Here is an 18,141-nt window from a genome sequence, read left to right on the forward strand (position 1 = left end):
CCCAACCTGCCAAACCATCTCTCACTAACTTGGGTGTCTACTTTTTAAATTATTTCTACTAGATGTTATTACTCCTTTAAACAATCACTTGCCATTTAGACTGACATTCCATTTTACATGAACTAGAATCCAGTGTCTGATTAATTTTGAACCACACATTCTATGACACTTTCGATCTGGTTGTGGACAGCTTGTTCTTAGAAGTTTGGAAGTGGTTAGTCAGTATTCTCGGGGGTTAAGTTGATTCTCAGCCGTGGGTGATTAGCTATTAGCTAGATCCCTATAATTTTCCCATGACAAGGATTTGCTAGCCTGCCTCCAGCTCTCTGGAAGCTGAAAGCCTTTCCTTCTGGGGGGTGGGGGTGGAAGAAGGGGGGGTTGTTTTCCAGAGTTACAGCTGAGCAGCTTAGGGGGTTGATGCAGACCATGGTTTTTCCCAGGTCCTGTTCTGGAAACATTCTGCCTGTCCCATGTGCACCCACCTTTGTCCCACATCAGGCTAGCTGGTGTTTCTCCCTGCCCTGCCCCACCTTTTATTGTTAAAGCTTGATTTCTGAGAAGGCAGTTAAAGTTTCAGAGGGCTTGAAACTTGAGGGGAGAGTGGTTTGGGACCCTGCTCACTCTCCCTCCCCAGGTGAAGGTTTATATTTGTGTTTTTGTTTGGGGATCAAAGGCACCATTTGGTTCAAAGAGTCTGATTAAGCAAGGCGCTTATAAAGGAAACTCAACTCCCCCAGTACTAGATAAACTAAGCTGACCTTTTTCTTTGCGCTTTGTTTTTTTTTTTTTTTTTTTGCAAAGTGAGAAATAACTATAAATTAGCATGACCAGGAACAGTAATGGTTCATAAATTATCTATGGAATTGATTCCAAGTGCTACCTTTCCCTTACCTTCCCTGCAGAAATGGGTTTAGAGATCCTACCCTGGTCTTGGCCATTGGAGGGTGCCCTGTTATCTCCTTATTTGATGATTGAGATGCATCATGAGATGGCTTCCTGCCCCACTCGGTGTCTTGTGGCATTTCTGTGCGCTAGGATCTGGGGGTTGTGACTTGCTGTGTAGACACAGAGCCAAGCAGAGCTGCAAGTGCAGCATTGGTGGAGGACACTTTAGTACAGCCTTTGCTGTCCCCACCATGAGAGTCCTTTCTCTCTGTGGTTTGTCCCAGTGAGGGGAGGGAGTTGATTTATCCTGTGCCCCCACCCTTGGCTCACTTGTGGGAGCCTGAGAAGAGAGAGTGGCTTTGTGAAGGCCATCCCCACCCTGGCCTCTCACCAAATTGTCCTCTTTTTGTCGGCAGTCAGCTGGGAGGGGACCTTGGCCCAGCTGTGAAACTGTTTGTTTATAAGGAGCCCCCATCGAGCCTTGAGAGTCGACCATCCTGTCCCCAGAAACAAAACAGAACAGGCCAGGACGTTGCAGCCTTTAGGTTGAATTGTGCAGCTCTCCCGTAACGTCCAGAAGGCTGACCTGCGGTGTCTGTCTGTCCCCAGGTGCCAGTATGGCTGGCAAGGCCTGTACTGTGACAAGTGCATCCCGCACCCGGGATGTGTCCATGGCACCTGTAACGAGCCCTGGCAGTGCCTCTGCGAGACCAACTGGGGCGGCCAGCTCTGTGACAAAGGTATGCCCCTCAGGAAGGGAGACCAGGGCCGGATGTGGGCCCTGCTTGACAGGAACATGGGATCTTGGGGGCGGGATGGTGGTAAATGGAGTTTTACTTGTGTTTGTTCTTGTGTGGGGGCTTTTATTCTGATCTGTTTAAATTTTCCTTTAATGCTATGGGGTTTTGTGGTTTGTGTGTGTGTTCTTTTTTTGGAGAGGGGGTTTATTTTGAAAAGAGGATTGGGGCTGGAAACACAGTGAGCTAGCAGTCTTTGCAGGCATCTCTTGGTGACCTCTGCATCTCTTTGGCAGATCTCAATTACTGTGGGACTCATCAGCCATGTCTCAACGGGGGAACTTGCAGCAACACAGGTCCTGACAAATATCAGTGTTCCTGCCCTGAGGGGTACTCGGGCCCCAACTGTGAAATCGGTAAGTGGTCCAAGCTGCGTGAGATCCCTTTAATTTTTCTGTACGTTCATCTTTTTTTTAAAAAAGAAAAATACACTTAAGGACTTGTTTAAAAAAGAAAAAAGAGAGCCTCCAAAGTTAAGACTTGTTGTCCTAGCCATTGCGTGGGTCTTTGAAACTTCTTTCTAGTCCCTAAAGTGTTTTTGGTGATGCCGATTAGCATAGGAAGGGGGGGCAGACGAGATGACCCAGCTTCGAGGTGTCTTGGAATGTGGCTGGCTGGAGACAGCTTAGTGAGACAGATGCCTGCCTTTCTTTCTAGATGCAGTGGGGTCATATCACACGCTTGCTTTTAGCTTTTGAGATATGCATGAGCCCAGTGGCCAAGGTGTGGGAATTGGGCTGCAGGGGAGAGCGCGCGGGTGGCATGGAGCGGGTGTCCCTTGCTGATGGCTGTCCTGGTTTTTGTAGCTGAGCACGCCTGCCTCTCCAATCCCTGCCACAACAGAGGCAGCTGCAAGGAGACCTCCCTGGGCTTTGAGTGTGAGTGTTCTCCAGGCTGGACCGGTCCCACGTGCTCCATAAGTAAGTCCAGTTTTTGGCTAATGTCTATTCTAGAGGATAATCGTGTCATGTCAAGATACAGAACTGGGGGGGAGGTACCCAGGTTTGTGTCTGTCTCAATGGGAGGTGGTGGGTGCAGGTGCCGTCCAATGGGCAGTCTGGTGGCTGCATGCTTAGAAAGTCTCCCAGCCCCTCCGTGCCCTGCTAGGGTAGCACATGTATCTGTTACTGGATGAAGTGTCCGCACGGAATAGTTTACTCCCTTGCCCGTGCCTCCTGGAATTGCCTTCTCTGCATTGTGGCCATTGTCCTTGCAGCCATGAAGAGGCTGCCTTCGGGGGAGGTTGTCACTCACTATTGAACTTTATCATAGGGTCAGGGGACCACAGAAGGAAGACACAGGCTACAGAGTTACCCTGGCAGTGAGACTGGGCTATATGTCCGAACCACCTACAGGGCTTTTTAGAATAGATCTCTGGGCCTGCAGATTCGCTCCAGAATTAGGGAGTCCCTAGTCTTTAATAAGCTCCTGGAATTCTGAGGTGCAGCCAGGCCTGGAAACTGCTGTCATCAGCACCCGAGGTGTGGTTACAGATGTGGGGTTTAGAGCCATTGCCTGGGCTGGCACCAGGGCCCTCGGCCATCACCGCGGGACTCCAGCAGGCCACGTAAACTCTCCGGCCCTGCTTAAATGGAATAGTAGCAATTCACATCTCCAAATGTCGTCGTGAAGTGGATTTTTGAATAGAGCCTGGCATGCCTTATAAATGAATGATTAGATCTCCCTGTGCAGAGGTGGGGGCGGGGGATACCGTCCCTGGGTGGTGGTTTGGGAAAACTAATAAGCATATAAGAAGAATAAGGTTTTCTACCTGTAAAGTTATTTTTTCCTTACCTCTACTTAGCTGCCCCTGAGCCGTGATGAAACTTTTCTTCACAAATGACGATTAGGCAGATGCACGAGTCCTGTGTCACCACGGGGTGGGTGCTCAGCTATCCTCCTTTCCCCCCGCACTGCTTAGGTTAGGGATTAGATGAACTGGGGCAGTGGGGGATTTAAAGCTAAAATCAAGGCTTCAGCCTTATTGTCACCATCCCACTTGTCCTGCGGTAGCTTTACGGGTAGCAGGTGTCCGGCTCTCTTCAGTGAAGGCCCCTAGTGTGAAGCGGTGCTATTAAATTATCTAATTGTCAAACGGATTGAAATTAAATCGTTAACCCCCTCCTATTTTTGTTGACCAGACATTGATGACTGTTCTCCGAATAACTGTTCCCACGGGGGCACCTGCCAGGACCTGGTTAACGGCTTTAAGTGTGTGTGTCCCCCCCAGTGGACTGGCAAAACGTGCCAGTTAGGTAAGAAAATCGCCGCGACTGTAATTCCTGTACCAAGGGTTGGCTTTTGATAAGCAAAGCCATTAAGGGAGAGGAGTGTGTGGCCAGCGGTGCGAGTTCCCACTCCATCATGCTAAGAAGTAATTTATTATCGATAGTCTAGCAGGCCTGGGAGAAATAACTTGCATGCAAATGGACTCATTCTTTTAGGCCCTGTGGGAAAGTCGTGGGATTCCTTGAACCATGTCAATCGTCTGTCCGAGGAGTGTTCAGCTGGGTTCCAAACGGGGATGATCTCATGAGGAATGAGCTGTCTGCATTCTTTTTGCCACATTTAAATCCCAGCAACTAGGCTGCACCGGGTTCTGCACAGAAATGCCTGGTGGCTTCCTGCTATTCTGTTGGGGGCCCAGTTGTTAGCTAGCAGCCGGAAAGTTATCAATTAGCATTCCTTATTGGATAATGTCTATGGACAGGGATCAGATGCCTGGTATAGAAGGAACCTAGTAGCTTTTATTTAACTAGCTTATTAAAATGTCTCCTGTTCCAGAAAACTCTATCAGTATGGTATCTTCCCCCACCACCACCCCACCAAGGTGGAGGGCATGTGGTTAGAACTCCATTTCTCATGCTCATCCTTGTTTTCTTTTCAGATGCAAATGAATGCGAGGCCAAACCTTGTGTGAATGCCAAATCCTGTAAGAATCTGATTGCGAGCTACTACTGTGATTGCCTTCCTGGCTGGATGGGTCAGAATTGTGACATAAGTGAGTGACTTCGTTTTAATTTTGATTTTCATGAAATGTGGCTGTTGACTTGCGAATCCATCCTCTCTCACTCTGGTTCTAAGACTTGAGTAGTAGTAGTAGAAGGAAAAAAATCTTATAGCGGGAATGTTTTTTCCAAGAGGGAGTTGTCGGGGCAGCAGTTGAAAACATGCTTTATCAGGCTCATTAGCTGCTAAAACTGGCTATATTCTGATAAGGTGGCTAAAACAATGCTGCGAAGTTTCACTCCCTAGGTCTGGGAGAATTAGGGAGGGTCCCTGCCCAGTGTAGTAACCTTATCTCACGGGAAACGCACAGGAAATCTGATTTGAAACTTTTATCTGTCTTGAGCTGAGAAGGCTTTTCAATTAAGCCCAATTTCAATGTAAATTGTCTCTTTAATATGATGATTTATTTATTTTTTAGATATTAATGACTGCCTTGGCCAGTGTCAGAATGACGCCTCCTGTCGGGTACGTAAATCTTTGCTTAAATCAAAAAGCTTGACATTTGACAACAAATCTTTAAGATAGATGTGAGGCTGGGAGAAGCTCTGTCCCTGTGAGATTTTCAAAACGCAGGTGAAAACTGAGTCTCTGGAAGTTTTCACTAGGGCTCACATTACCCCAGCCTCCTGGGAGTCATTTTGAAGGCATGCACGTAGAAATTCCTCTAACCCATTGCAAGAGGCTTGGCATTTGGCTCTTTCAGTGAATCAGCTGAACCGCGGACAGTCATGCTAAACCGCCAAAGCCTCGCGTTTGTGGAATACATAGAGAAAAAAGCATGTGTTTCTCCCCCCTCCTTCTCCTCTTCCAGGATTTGGTTAATAGTTATCGCTGTATCTGTCCACCTGGCTATGCAGGCGATCACTGTGAGAGAGACATCGATGAATGTGCCAGCAACCCCTGTTTGAATGGGGGTCACTGTCAGAATGAAATCAACAGATTCCAGTGTCTGTGTCCCACTGGTTTCTCTGGAAACCTCTGTCAGGTGAGTGGTAGCAAAACCTCAGATGACTGGAGTTTTTACAGTGGAGCAGCCTCCCTTTCTCTCCCCTCCCCTGCCCCCTTACTCCCCTCTTGGCTTTGTGTCTGGAGTTTTGTGTCATCTATTAACGTCCTATTGATTAGGGAACGTCTGCTAGACAAATACTTGCGGAAGGACATATTGACGAATGATTTCTTCCTAGTGTCTTTGGCTTTGTATTCTGTTTCATCCAACTCAGCACGTGCTCTCCTGCTCCGCCTTGTTTTTAAAATACTTAGACACTGGCAGTCCCTAAGGCATAAAGATGTATTATTATACAGGGTGTCTCCTAACAGAAGCAGACAGAGGGTCAGATGCCAGTGTCTCCTGCCCTTGGAGAAGTTATTCTCACACTTCTGTTTCACTCTGATCCCTCCCCCTCTTCCCTGCTCCTGATGTTTGCAGCTGGACATAGATTATTGCGAGCCCAATCCCTGCCAGAACGGCGCCCAGTGCTACAACCGTGCCAGCGACTATTTCTGCAAGTGCCCTGAGGACTATGAGGGCAAGAACTGCTCCCACCTGAAAGACCACTGCCGCACGACCCCCTGTGAAGGTACCTTCCTCCCCCCTCCCCCGGCGCCCCCCCCACACCTGGCTGGCTCCATACTTTCTCCTCCCCACCCCCACCATTTGCCACTGCTTCTTGATACTCTCAGAAAAATAGTGTATAGGTGGGGAGGGCTTCTAGATGGAAATGATCCTGTCTGATCACATAGGGAAGCCAGGACAAGTGGAAACACTCTATTGAGGCCTGCCAGTGGGAGGACCGTGTCTACAAGTAGCCTAGGGGAAAGAACATGAAATCCATTTATCATTCCTGCTCTGGGGTGGGCTGATTTGCAAGGCGGAGACATTCCTCAGAGCAGCACTGTTGATGGGGGTTTCTGCAGCAGTGGGAACGTTCTGTATCTGCACCGTCCGGCAGGGCAGCCGCAAGCCGCGTGTAGCCACTGAAATTTACAGTGTGACTAGTGCAACTAGAAGCTGATTTGATTTTAATTCATTTAAATATAGCCACATGTGGCCCATGGCTGCCGTATTAGGTGGCTTTTAAAACTTCCATAGTTGGACTTTTAGCCTTGCTTAAGTAAGATTAAGGGAGGAAGTAGAGTTGGTCTTTTCCCTTAGCAGTCATCTACCGAATTGGGTAGATGTCAAAAGTAGGATGAAAAGAATCTACAAGCCTGTGGGCTTCTTGGCTACATAGGGAGAAAATGCTTTAAAAAAAAAAAAAAATTCTGTCCGAGTGGAGTCTCAACTTTGCCTGTCACGGTGCGACATGGCATGTTGCTGGAGTCTGTCTCAGCTGGTGTACCTGTCTCTAGGAAAGTAGGCTTGGCCTACGTCCTTGTGTGTGTGGGGCCCTGGCTTTGGTCTGATCCCAAACCTGTCTTCTAGTGATTGACAGCTGCACAGTGGCCATGGCGTCCAACGACACGCCAGAAGGGGTGCGGTACATTTCCTCGAACGTCTGTGGTCCCCACGGGAAGTGCAAGAGTCAGTCGGGAGGCAAATTCACCTGTGACTGCAACAGAGGCTTCACGGGAACCTACTGTCATGAAAGTAAGACTCTCCTCATGGGGAATGGGGCCTGCTGCTCCCCAACCCTGCCACCACCAGCCCTGGGATTTGGGGTGTTTGAACCATTTTAATCAGGAACAGTAATACTGGGGAAACCTGTAAAGGTTTTTATCATTGCATCTGGGATCTGAGATGGAGGTCGTGTTCAATTTGCCCAGATCACTCTGCCTCTGAGCCTCCACGTCTGTGTTGGAATGTTCTGGAATCTTAACTAGTGTGGGTGGTCCCTCTTTTCTGGAAGTGTTTCTTTCCCTCCTCCCAAGTAACTTAGCATGTGAGGGCATGGGAAAAAAATGGGCGGGGTATTTTCTAGAATTCTCTGCTTGATTAGCCACCTGTGTAACTAGAGAAATGGTCTTGAAGAGAGGTCTTAGAAGACTGAGGTGTGCTGGGTACGTTTTTGTCGGGAGGCAGCTGTGGAACGGTGGTTAGCTGTGCCTTTACTTTCCCTTCCTTTCACAGACATTAACGACTGCGAGAGCAGCCCCTGTAGGAATGGCGGCACTTGCATCGACGGGGTCAACTCCTACAAGTGTATCTGCAGCGACGGCTGGGAGGGCGCCTACTGTGAAACCAGTGAGTCTGCCCTCCTTTTGGGGCTTGACAGCTTTGGGATGTGGGGGACTGCAGGGGGAAGGGAAGCCTTTCTTTCTGATGGAAATCTCTGGAAGCAAGACTTAACAATTCCTGCAATGGGTCAGCATCACTAGTGCTCTGTTAACACTGATGACAGCTGGTGGCGAGGGACCTCTGCTGAGGAGCCGTAGAATTAGGCTCTGTCATTACCATACCAAATATCCCCGCTTGCAAGGAAAGCCATCTTTCTGTTTTGATTTTAATTTCCGTGGGACTTCCAGAGGCCTGCCCCTTGTCTTGCTTAACTTGAGGCAGTCAAAGAAACCCAGTTCGGGGCTGCTTTATTCCTGGAATAGGGCGATTATGTTGACGTCCTGGGACTGCTTAGCTGTTGGGGTTGGCTGTGGCGGTAGGAAAGGCTTGGTTCTTGCGTGTTGCGAGCAGCCCTGGAACTCGTCTGCAGCTGATGTCTGGTCTTTGACTCTAGATATTAACGACTGCAGCCAGAACCCCTGCCACAACGGGGGCACGTGTCGAGACCTGGTCAATGACTTCTACTGTGACTGTAAAAACGGGTGGAAAGGAAAGACCTGCCACTCCCGTAAGTAGTAGCTGGCCCTGGATCCTGTCCCTGCCACCCATCCCGTCTTCTGTGGGAGTGTGCTGCTGGGGCTCACGCAGAGGTGTGTTTCCTCCAGGTGACAGTCAGTGTGACGAGGCCACGTGCAACAATGGTGGCACCTGCTATGACGAAGGGGATGCTTTTAAGTGCATGTGTCCTGGTGGCTGGGAAGGAACGACATGTAACATAGGTAACTTTCTGCCCAACGTGGGATTTGCAGTGGGCATGGCCACCTGAGCGTGTCTGCTGGTCGGCCCCTGGAGCTTATTTGTCTGGGTCTGGCCGTTGGCCCTCCAGCTTGTTTCTGGATCCTCAGGGAGGGTGGTCTTGTCTGCTCTTGTCTCGTAGCCCGAAACAGTAGCTGCCTGCCCAACCCCTGCCATAACGGGGGCACCTGCGTGGTCAACGGCGAGTCCTTCACGTGTGTCTGCAAGGAAGGCTGGGAGGGGCCCATCTGCACGCAGAGTGAGTGTCCTCCCCCTTGAACTGACGCTCCCAGGGCCGCGGGAGCATATCCTGACACCCTTGGGGACTCACAATCAAAACCAGCAGCAGAGCTGTTTGATGTCTGCTCTTGTATCACCTGGGTCTGTCTTAATGACTTGATGGGCTGCAGCCCTGACCTGGGCCTGAGAAAGTCGCCGATGAGATAAGTGGAGACAGATGGCGTCTCAGTTCCCAGCTCCAGGTCCGACCAGCAGCCTGTCTCCTTCCAGGCTCTCGCCCCCACCCCCGTCCCTACCAGGCCTCTTCCTGTGTACATGTGTCCCACGGCAAATGAAACCACGTGTGGTGCGGGCCTGGTTCCAATTTAGCAGAGGTCTTAAGTGTATTTTGCTGGTGTTAACTACAACTTTATCATTCGGGCATTATGGAAATAAGTGGTGTTTTTACTTAGGGCTAAGACAGCTTTCCCTGTCGAAGTCCTTGCTATTAAGTTTGTCTTTGCTTTGCAGATACCAATGACTGCAGCCCTCATCCCTGGTAAGTGTGACAGCCCCCTTTCAAGCCGGCACTTGTCGGCCCTAATGTGCGTGGGAATCACCCCGAGATCATGTTCAAAATGCAGGGTCTGATTCAGGAGGTCTGGGGTGGGGCGGCAGTCGCTGCTTTTCTAATGAGCTCCCAGGTGAAGCTGATCCTGCTGCTTCGAGGACCACACTTTAATTAGCCAGGTTGTGTCTTCATTTAGAGCAGTGATTTGCAACGTTGGCTGCACACCAGAACCGCCCGGGGAGCTTTTAAAGGTCCCAGTGCCTGGGCTGCAACCAAGCCCGAAGCAGGTAGACTCTCTGGAGGTGGGATCCAGGCATCAGTACTTGGAAAGCTCCCCAGGCCATTGCGAGTATAGCCAGGGGTTGAGAGCCGCTGACGGCAGCTAGTGTGGCTATGTGTGATTGATTGGCAGTGGGAGTTTGGTAACCAACGTGGTCTTTGCTTTCTTCCTAGTTACAACAGTGGCACCTGCGTGGATGGGGACAACTGGTACCGGTGCGAATGCGCCCCGGGTTTTGCCGGGCCCGACTGCAGAATAAGTAAGGACGGTCCTTGTTTGGCTTTCTCAGTGGTTTATTCCCCCATTCCCCTCCTTAGCCTCAGAGACTTTGTCTCTTTAAAAAACAATTAAAGCCACACTTCCCTTTAAGTAGCCCTGACAAAGCAGTAATCTCCCAACTCCAGTTAGGATTAAGATGCCCCTGGCTGGATCCTCCCAGGTGTACCTACCAGTAGTTGCCTGGATCTTGCAGCCCTACCTGTTCTTGGGGCCAGAGTGCCAGCCACAGGATTTGACAGCTCATCTGCACTGGGGCCCAGAGGAAAGTGTGCTTTTCCCCTGTGACTAACATAAAATTACGGGCAACTGGACGTTAACCGCAGCTACGCTGGCATGGGACCGAGTTAGGGCAAGTGGAAGGGAGTAGCACTGTGGCTTCCAAAGATTTCGATGGGTTTGATGAGGCCCTGGAGAAGTGATTAAAACAGAAAAGTTGGGGCAGGCAATGCAGTTTTGCAGGAAGCTTAAAGTTTATTCTTTCGAGGCTTTACTTTCTTACATGTTTTTCTATGCCTGCTCCCCACCCTCCAAAATCATAGATGCTAGAGTAGTTGTTACTGTTTGTTTGTTCTTATACCCAAATTATTTGAAATTTTACTGGAACTTGTAATCCAAGTCTGAAACTGACTGGATTTTGGCACTGGTGGAGGAGCTTATCTCTGCTTCGTTTTTCTAAGTCAGGGGTTGGCAAACTGTGGTCTATGGGCCAATCTGGCCCACTGTCTGTCTGTATAAAGTTTTATTGGCACACAGCCACACTCATTTGTTTGTGTATTGTGTATGGCTACTTCTGTGATGCCACGGCAGAGTAGAGTAGTTGTGATAAGAGACTTTGTGGCCTGCAAAGCCTAAAATACTCACTATCTGGCCCCTTTCAGGAAAAGTTTGCCAGTCTTGCTCTATATTGTGCTGTCAGAGAAAAATGAACTTAAATAAAAATATTGCCTCCCAAAATGGTGGTCAGCTGTTAGAAGTCAGGATAGTAGTAATCTTGGGAGGGGGAGGGTCAGTGATTGGAGGCTGTGTGGGATACTGATGATCTGTTTTTGGGTACTGGTCACATGAGTGAACATTTCATTTATGATTATGTGCTTTTCTGTCAATAAAAAACTTCAAAAAACATTGCTGCATTCCACTGAACCCTAAACTTGAACTCTGTTTCTTGTAGACATCAACGAATGCCAGTCTTCACCTTGTGCCTTTGGGGCAACCTGTGTGGATGAGATCAACGGGTACCGGTGCGTCTGCCCCCTGGGGCACAGTGGTGCCAAGTGCCAGGAAGGTATGTATGCCAGGCCCAGCTGCCCACAGGTCTTCTGTGCTGAGCAGGCATTGCAGTTACCATTTTGACTGTTCACAACTAGGTGCTATGCTCGGGGAAGGAACACACAGTGGGGGCTACGAGGAAAGGGAAACATTGAGGGGTCTCCCCCAAACAGGGTAGTTGTTGCTTTTGGTCAGCTGTTGCTACAATACCCTGAACCAACCTATCCTGAGTCTTTGGTGGCTTTCAGCAAGCATTTTTTTTTTTTTCTGCTCATGACCTGCAGGGTGGACAGAGTGATTATGCTGTGGGTTGGGTGGGGGTTGAACAATGACTGGGGTGCATTTTCGTGGTAGGCAGGTAAGAGGCCAAGCACGGTGAAAGGCTCTGCCCATACCACATCTGCTGACGTTGCACTGGCCAAAGCAGGTCACATCGTGTGGCGGGGAGGACGGACATGTGTCTGTTTTTGTGGGTGGAACCATCTTCATGTGACAAAGGGCACAGTTGTAGCTATTTCATAACAAGGAAGGGAGTTGAGGAATTGAGAATTGATCTGATCTACAGGAAAATAAACTCCTGCTCACGGGTCTCCACCTGTCAGTTTCAGGGCGACCTTGCATCACCATGGGGAGTGTGATACCAGACGGGGCCAAGTGGGACGACGACTGTAATACCTGCCAGTGCATGAACGGACGGATCGCCTGCTCAAAGGTAGGCGGTGATGGCCACTGCGGTTCACGAGTGTCCTGGAATCACCCGGGTGGATGTTCCTGCTAAGCTTCCCAGCTCCCGTCTTCCTCTCTCTAGGTCTGGTGTGGCCCTCGACCTTGCCTGCTCCACAAAGGGCACGGCGAGTGTCCCAGTGGACAGAGCTGCATCCCCATCCTGGATGACCAGTGCTTTGTCCGCCCCTGCACCGGCGTGGGCGAGTGTCGGTCCTCCAGTCTCCAGCCGGTGAAGACCAAGTGCACCTCCGACTCCTACTACCAGGATAATTGTGCAAACATCACGTTCACCTTTAACAAAGAGATGATGTCACCGGTACGTGACTTTTAAAATTTGGAATGGCGTGTGTGTCTGCTTGCTTTAAAGGAATGTCACAAGCTAGGATCTCCTTAGCTTCAATTCCTGTCTTACAGCAGAGTGAGACTTGAACTTAGCCTAACTTCAAAGAGAACATCAGCCTTTTTTTTCTTTCAACATCTTAAATATATGGATCTTTAAAATTGTTTTAGGGTCTTACAACTGAGCACATTTGCAGTGAATTGAGGAATTTGAATATTTTGAAGAATGTTTCAGCCGAATATTCAATCTACATAGCTTGTGAGCCTTCCCCTTCAGCAAACAATGAAATACATGTGGCCATTGTAAGTACAAGACCTGTTTACCCCTAATTATTTGATTGCAAGGTAGTTAACAAATTTCAGTTAGCCAGTATCCAAATGGTGCAGATACATGTGGTGGTGGTGGTGGGGGCTTTATATACAGGGTCATCAAGTAACTTTGAATAAAAGCTGCATTGACTGTTCCGCCGACTCTCAAGTCTGACTTATTTTTTCCCCAGTCTGCTGAAGACATACGGGATGATGGAAACCCAATCAAGGAAATCACTGATAAAATAATAGATCTCGTTAGTAAGCGTGATGGAAACAGCTCACTTATCGCTGCTGTTGCGGAAGTGAGAGTTCAGAGGCGTCCTCTGAAGAACAGGACAGGTAGGTGTCTGGTGGGAATGCTCCCTTTTTATGACGACTCTCAAATGGATGTCATTTCACCATTCAGTGAAACGATCAGGTGGGGAATTACCTGGTGGTCTCCTCCTCCTCAAAGGAGCCCCCCGTTTAACAGGCAGGAGAACTGAGGCCAGCTCATACTTGACCAGGGTCACCTGGCTGATAGGGGTGGAGGGGCTGCCTCAATTTCTTTTCTCCTGCCAAAAAGCTGCGCAGGCTTCCTGCAGAACAGGTATTGTGTCTAGATCATCACTAAGCCCTGGGGTGTTATCCTTGGACTTGAAACTGCACAAAGCCTGATTTGGCATTTTGGTGTCATGGGATGGTCACTCCCGAGTGCTGCTATGCAAGGCTTGGTGGCCCTGCAGGACATCCAGACTTCCTCTTTTGAGGATCTTGTACATCACTGTTCCAGCCATGAGGTGTTGGCACTGTCCTGATGTGAATCGGCTTTGTGATAATTCTGGAAACCAGCTCCTTAACTCAACTAGACATTGCTCTTCCCATATGCCCTTGGAGAGCCTGGGGGAGCTGCTGTTCTACTCGCTCTCTGCAGGAGACAGAAGTGTCAAGGTCTCCTAGGACCTTGATCCCAGCACTTATCAAGCTGTGAAGTGACAATAGCAGTTGTGAAAAGGGACTTGTCCCCATGGCACCCCTCTTTGGGACTAAAGACAGGAGAACCACTATTGGTATTCTTTGTTCCCATGATGATGGCTTTGCTTTTTTTTTCATTTTTGGCGGGGGGAGAGTTAATTGTTTTTGTGCCTGCCTTACAGATTTCCTGGTTCCTTTGCTGAGCTCTGTCTTAACCGTGGCTTGGATCTGTTGCTTGGTGACGGCCTTCTACTGGTGCGTGCGGAAACGGCGGAAGCCGAGCAGCCACGCTCACTCAGCCTCTGAGGACAATACCACCAACAACGTGCGGGAGCAGCTGAACCAGATCAAAAACCCCATCGAGAAACATGGAGCCAACACGGTCCCCATCAAGGATTACGAGAACAAAAACTCCAAAATGTCAAAAATAAGGACACACAACTCCGAAGTAGAAGAGGACGACATGGATAAACACCAGCAGAAAGCCCGCTTTGCCAAACAGCCGGCATACACGCTGGTAGACAGAGAAGAGAAGCCCCCCAACGGCACGCCGACAAAACACCCAAACTGGACAAACAAACAGGACAACAGAGACTTGGAAAGTGCCCAAAGCTTAAACCGGATGGAGTACATCGTATAGCAGACAGTAGGTGCTGCCACCACTAGGTAGTTTCTGAGGGCTTGTAGTTCTTTAAAACTGTTGTCATATTCGAGTCTGGGGCTGTTGTTGACTTAGAATCCCTGTGTTAATTTAAGTTTTGACAAGCTGGCTTACACTGGCAATGGTAGTTTCTGTGGTTGGCTGGGAATTCAAGCGCTGCATCTCACAGCTATGCAAAAACTAGTCAGCAGTGCCCTGGCGTATGTTCTCCTGCAGCCGACATGTCTCGGATCGGGCTCCCGGGAGCATGCCCAGCTCCTAGTCCTTGAGCTTCCACTTCTGCCAGATGTCCTAATGGTGATGCAGTCCTAGGATCATAGTTTTATTTATATTTATTGACTCTTGAGTTGTTTTTGTATATTGGTTTTATGATGACGTACAAGTAGTTCTGTATTTGAAAGTGCCTTCGCAGCTCAGAACCACAGCAACTATCACAAATGAGTTTATTATTTATTTTTTTTATTGTATTTTTGTTGTCGGGGGAGGGGGGACTTTGATGTCAGGACGTTGCTGGTAAAATGAAGAATTTAAAGAGGAAAAATGTGTCAAAAGTAGAATTTTGTATAGTTATGTAAATAATTCTTTTTTTATTAATCACTGTGTATATTTGATTTATTAACTTAATAATCAAGAGCCTTAAAACATCATTCCTTTTTATTTATATGTATGTGTTTAGAATTGAAGGTTTTTGATAGCATTGTAAGTGTATGGCTTTATTTTTTTGAACTTATTTTCTCATTACTTGTTGCCTATAAGCCAAAATTAAGGTGTTTGACAATAGTTTATTTTAAAACGATAGGGTGGGCTTCTGTGCCTGGAATACTGATGGAATTTTTTTGTATGGCATCAGATGTTAAACACCTTCTATAGCATCACTTTAAAACATGTTTTAAGGACTGACTGAGGCAGTTTGAGAATTAGTCTAGAACAGGTTCTTTTTTTTTTTTTCTGCTTTAGACTTGAAAAGAGACAGGCAGGCAATCTGCTACAGAGCAGTTTAAGGGAACAAGCTGAGCTATGACTTAACGTAGCCAAAATGTGAGTGGTTGAATATCATTAAAAATATCAAATTAATTGTGTGAAACTTTGGAAGCACACCAATCTTGTTTTGTAAATTCTGATTTCTTTTCACCATTCGTATGTAATACTGAACCACTTGTAGAATTTTTTTTTTTAAATCTGCATTTAGGGAGTATTCTAATAAGCTAGTTGAATACTTGAACCATAAAATGTCCAGTAAGATCACTGTTTAGATTTGCCATAGAGTACACTGCCTGCCTTAAGTGAGGAAATCAAAGTGCTATTACAAAGCTTAAGATCAAAAAGGCTTATAAAACAGAGTAATCTTGTTGGTTCACCATTGAGACCGTGAAGATACTTTGTATTGTCCTATTAGTGTTATATGAACATAAAAATGCATCTTTGATGTGTTGTTCCTGGCAATAAATTTTGAAAAGTAATATTTATTAAATTTTTTGTATGAAAACATGGAACAGTGTGGCCTCTTCTGAGCTTACGTAGTTCTGCTCGGCTTTGCCCTGTGTGTTTGCCACCCCACTGAGTCTGTTCTGGTAATCGGGCTCTAATAGGCCCTGCCTGACAGGGGCACCGACAAGAACTGAAAGGCTTTTCAACCAAGAAATTCATCTGAAGTTCTCAGAAACCTGGGGCTGCGGTGGGAGCCCCGATTCCCTTGTTATTCAACAGCAAGTGTGAATACTGCTTGAATAAACACCACTGGATTAATGGCCTGTAGTGTGGAGGTGAATTGTTTGTGAGCACTCACGGGGACTGGCCACTGCACTAAAAGGGTTTTAAAGGGTTTGGAATTGGTGTTGGGGGTTGAAGAGGGAGACTTAATGCTTTTTTTTTCTCACCCCCTGGCTGCTTGGATTCATATTAATGTCTTGTTCTATCATTACAGACCACACCCTTGCAACTTGGGTGCATGTTTACCCATGGGGTGGTTTCTTAACTGCACAGGAGGTAGTTAGAAGCTTCTAGTGTTAGGGCCCATCTACTCATCACCTTGTTTCCAGGGCATAAGAGTTCTGCTTGCCTTGCCATGCAGCCTTGGGGTGCTGGGTTTCTGGCCTTCCATAAGTTTCCAGTGTCTGGCTGTCTTCATCTATAAATAAAGGGCAGGAGAGCTGTGGTTCTCACTTCTGACGGTGGGGGTGGGTGGGCAGAGGCCAATGTGGCATACTGGTAGAACCCCGGGGCCCTGTCCCCACATTGTGGAGTGGGGTGTGGAGGAAACTTGCCCCTGGCACCTTGGTAGGGAGGAATGAGCTGAGGGGATGAGCACATGGACAGTGGCCAGCAGCTGTGCAGAGGTGCCAGGAGTTCCCTGCTTTCTGGTCAGGAAGCCCAAGCTTACCCTTCTCAGAACTATCCCCCACTGCCTCATTCAGGCCCATCCACCCTCCAGTTTTCATAGTGGAACTCAACTGGCGCAGCAAACAATGTAGGAAAAAGCTAATTGGGTTTTTCTTTCATTCTTGGGGAAGCTGTTTTCTACTAGGCTAGGAGCAGTGTTCTATAATGGGTATCTAGTATAAGAATTGGATGACAGGCTTTCAGTGTCCTCTCCATCAGCAAAGGCCATTGGATTGAGTTGTGACAGCCCTAGGAGCTGCCAACACTGTTTTGGCTCATTGCGTGGGCAGCCTGAAGGACCTGGACAATGAGGAGTCTGGCTTCTCATGACAGCTCCCTGCCTTAGTGTAGCAATACTTTGTTGCTAATCTGCCTGTAGACAGCTGGTTTCTGCAAGGTGGGGTTGAAGGGAGGGAGAAGTACAGACCTTACTAGCCAGGAGACAGTCTGGTTTAGCAGCACTGGCTTCAAACACCATCCTGAAGCAATACCTGGTTCTGGCAGTTTGTAAGCTTGGATTCTGCAGGACCCTAGAATTCCTTGGGTAGCTGCCAAATGCTGCTGTGCCAAGAAAAAATAGTTTAATGAGCACTGTAACTCTTTATTTCAGGAGGGAAGTGATGTTGATATTCATGGGTATTGTCTTGAGGTGGCTTCTGTCTGGGATGCTCTTGGTGGTGGGAGGGCTACTCTGGGTACAGCTCAAAGCCAGGACCTTAATTGTGAAGGGGGTGAGTTTTCCCTTTCTCCAGGGAAAAGGAAGCAGGCAACGGAGCCTTGGTTTTCCTGGGATCATAGTGGAAAAGAAGGGACTTAGTGTCTTCACGATTCTCCATGGGCCCTCTTTAAAGGGGCTCTGGAAGAAAAAGAATTTTCAGCCAGAAAAAACTTGGCTAACTAGAACTCTAGCCTTAGAGTATACCTTGAAAGTCCAGGAAATCCTTGAAGTTGGATGTTTTAGGGGAAGAAACTGTTTTGAGATTCTAGACTTAGACATTGTGGAATTGAAATAGAAGAGGGGGGATATGTCTTAATTGAATAAAAGCCAAATGAGACAGTAATGATTAGAAGCATGACTTGCAAATGGGTTTCAGGATTTCATTTGAGATGCAGATTCCTAGGCCCAACCCAAGACCCCTATTGGACCAGACATGTCACAAGTGGGGCCTGGGAATCTGAATTTTCAATAAGCCATGCTCCTCCCCAGCTTCTGGACAGTAAAAATTTAGAACACCTATGCTAAAGTACAAGCTCTACATTAATTATGTTTTTTCCTTCTTGTTAAACTGAATTAAATAGCCTGGAAGCCAGTTTGTTGCTAAATTGCCACCTGACATCATTTTTAAGTAAAATAATTACACTGCCCCTTGAGCAAGTTGTGGTCTAAGTGTTTAACTACCTGATCTGAGGGGTCAGAGAGTCAAAGTTAACTTTAGTAATATTTCTTAGGCAGCA

At 47.8% G+C, this 18,141-nt stretch overlaps 1 protein-coding gene across 1 annotated transcript in view; it reads left to right on the plus strand.

Moving 5' to 3' along the window:
- JAG1 (jagged canonical Notch ligand 1) overlaps positions 1-16,055 on the plus strand; it is a 35,788-nt gene extending 19,733 nt beyond the window's left edge. Inside the window, exons 6-26 of the mRNA XM_012780819.3 lie at positions 1,495-1,625; positions 1,919-2,038; positions 2,489-2,602; positions 3,824-3,937; positions 4,570-4,683; positions 5,110-5,156; positions 5,503-5,676; positions 6,118-6,268; positions 7,114-7,278; positions 7,759-7,872; positions 8,360-8,473; positions 8,571-8,684; positions 8,843-8,959; positions 9,451-9,478; positions 9,944-10,029; positions 11,218-11,331; positions 11,918-12,027; positions 12,124-12,357; positions 12,552-12,683; positions 12,881-13,031; positions 13,829-16,055. Of these exons, the coding sequence (XP_012636273.1) occupies positions 1,495-1,625; positions 1,919-2,038; positions 2,489-2,602; positions 3,824-3,937; positions 4,570-4,683; positions 5,110-5,156; positions 5,503-5,676; positions 6,118-6,268; positions 7,114-7,278; positions 7,759-7,872; positions 8,360-8,473; positions 8,571-8,684; positions 8,843-8,959; positions 9,451-9,478; positions 9,944-10,029; positions 11,218-11,331; positions 11,918-12,027; positions 12,124-12,357; positions 12,552-12,683; positions 12,881-13,031; positions 13,829-14,286 (2,902 nt within the window). The 3' untranslated portion in view covers positions 14,287-16,055. The remainder of the gene's footprint in view (positions 1-1,494; positions 1,626-1,918; positions 2,039-2,488; positions 2,603-3,823; positions 3,938-4,569; positions 4,684-5,109; positions 5,157-5,502; positions 5,677-6,117; positions 6,269-7,113; positions 7,279-7,758; positions 7,873-8,359; positions 8,474-8,570; positions 8,685-8,842; positions 8,960-9,450; positions 9,479-9,943; positions 10,030-11,217; positions 11,332-11,917; positions 12,028-12,123; positions 12,358-12,551; positions 12,684-12,880; positions 13,032-13,828) is intronic.
- Positions 16,056-18,141: the final 2,086 nt, after the last annotated feature.

The sequence above is a fragment of the Microcebus murinus genome, chromosome 16 (assembly GCF_040939455.1).
Source record: "Microcebus murinus isolate Inina chromosome 16, M.murinus_Inina_mat1.0, whole genome shotgun sequence".
NCBI lineage: Eukaryota > Metazoa > Chordata > Mammalia > Primates > Cheirogaleidae > Microcebus > Microcebus murinus.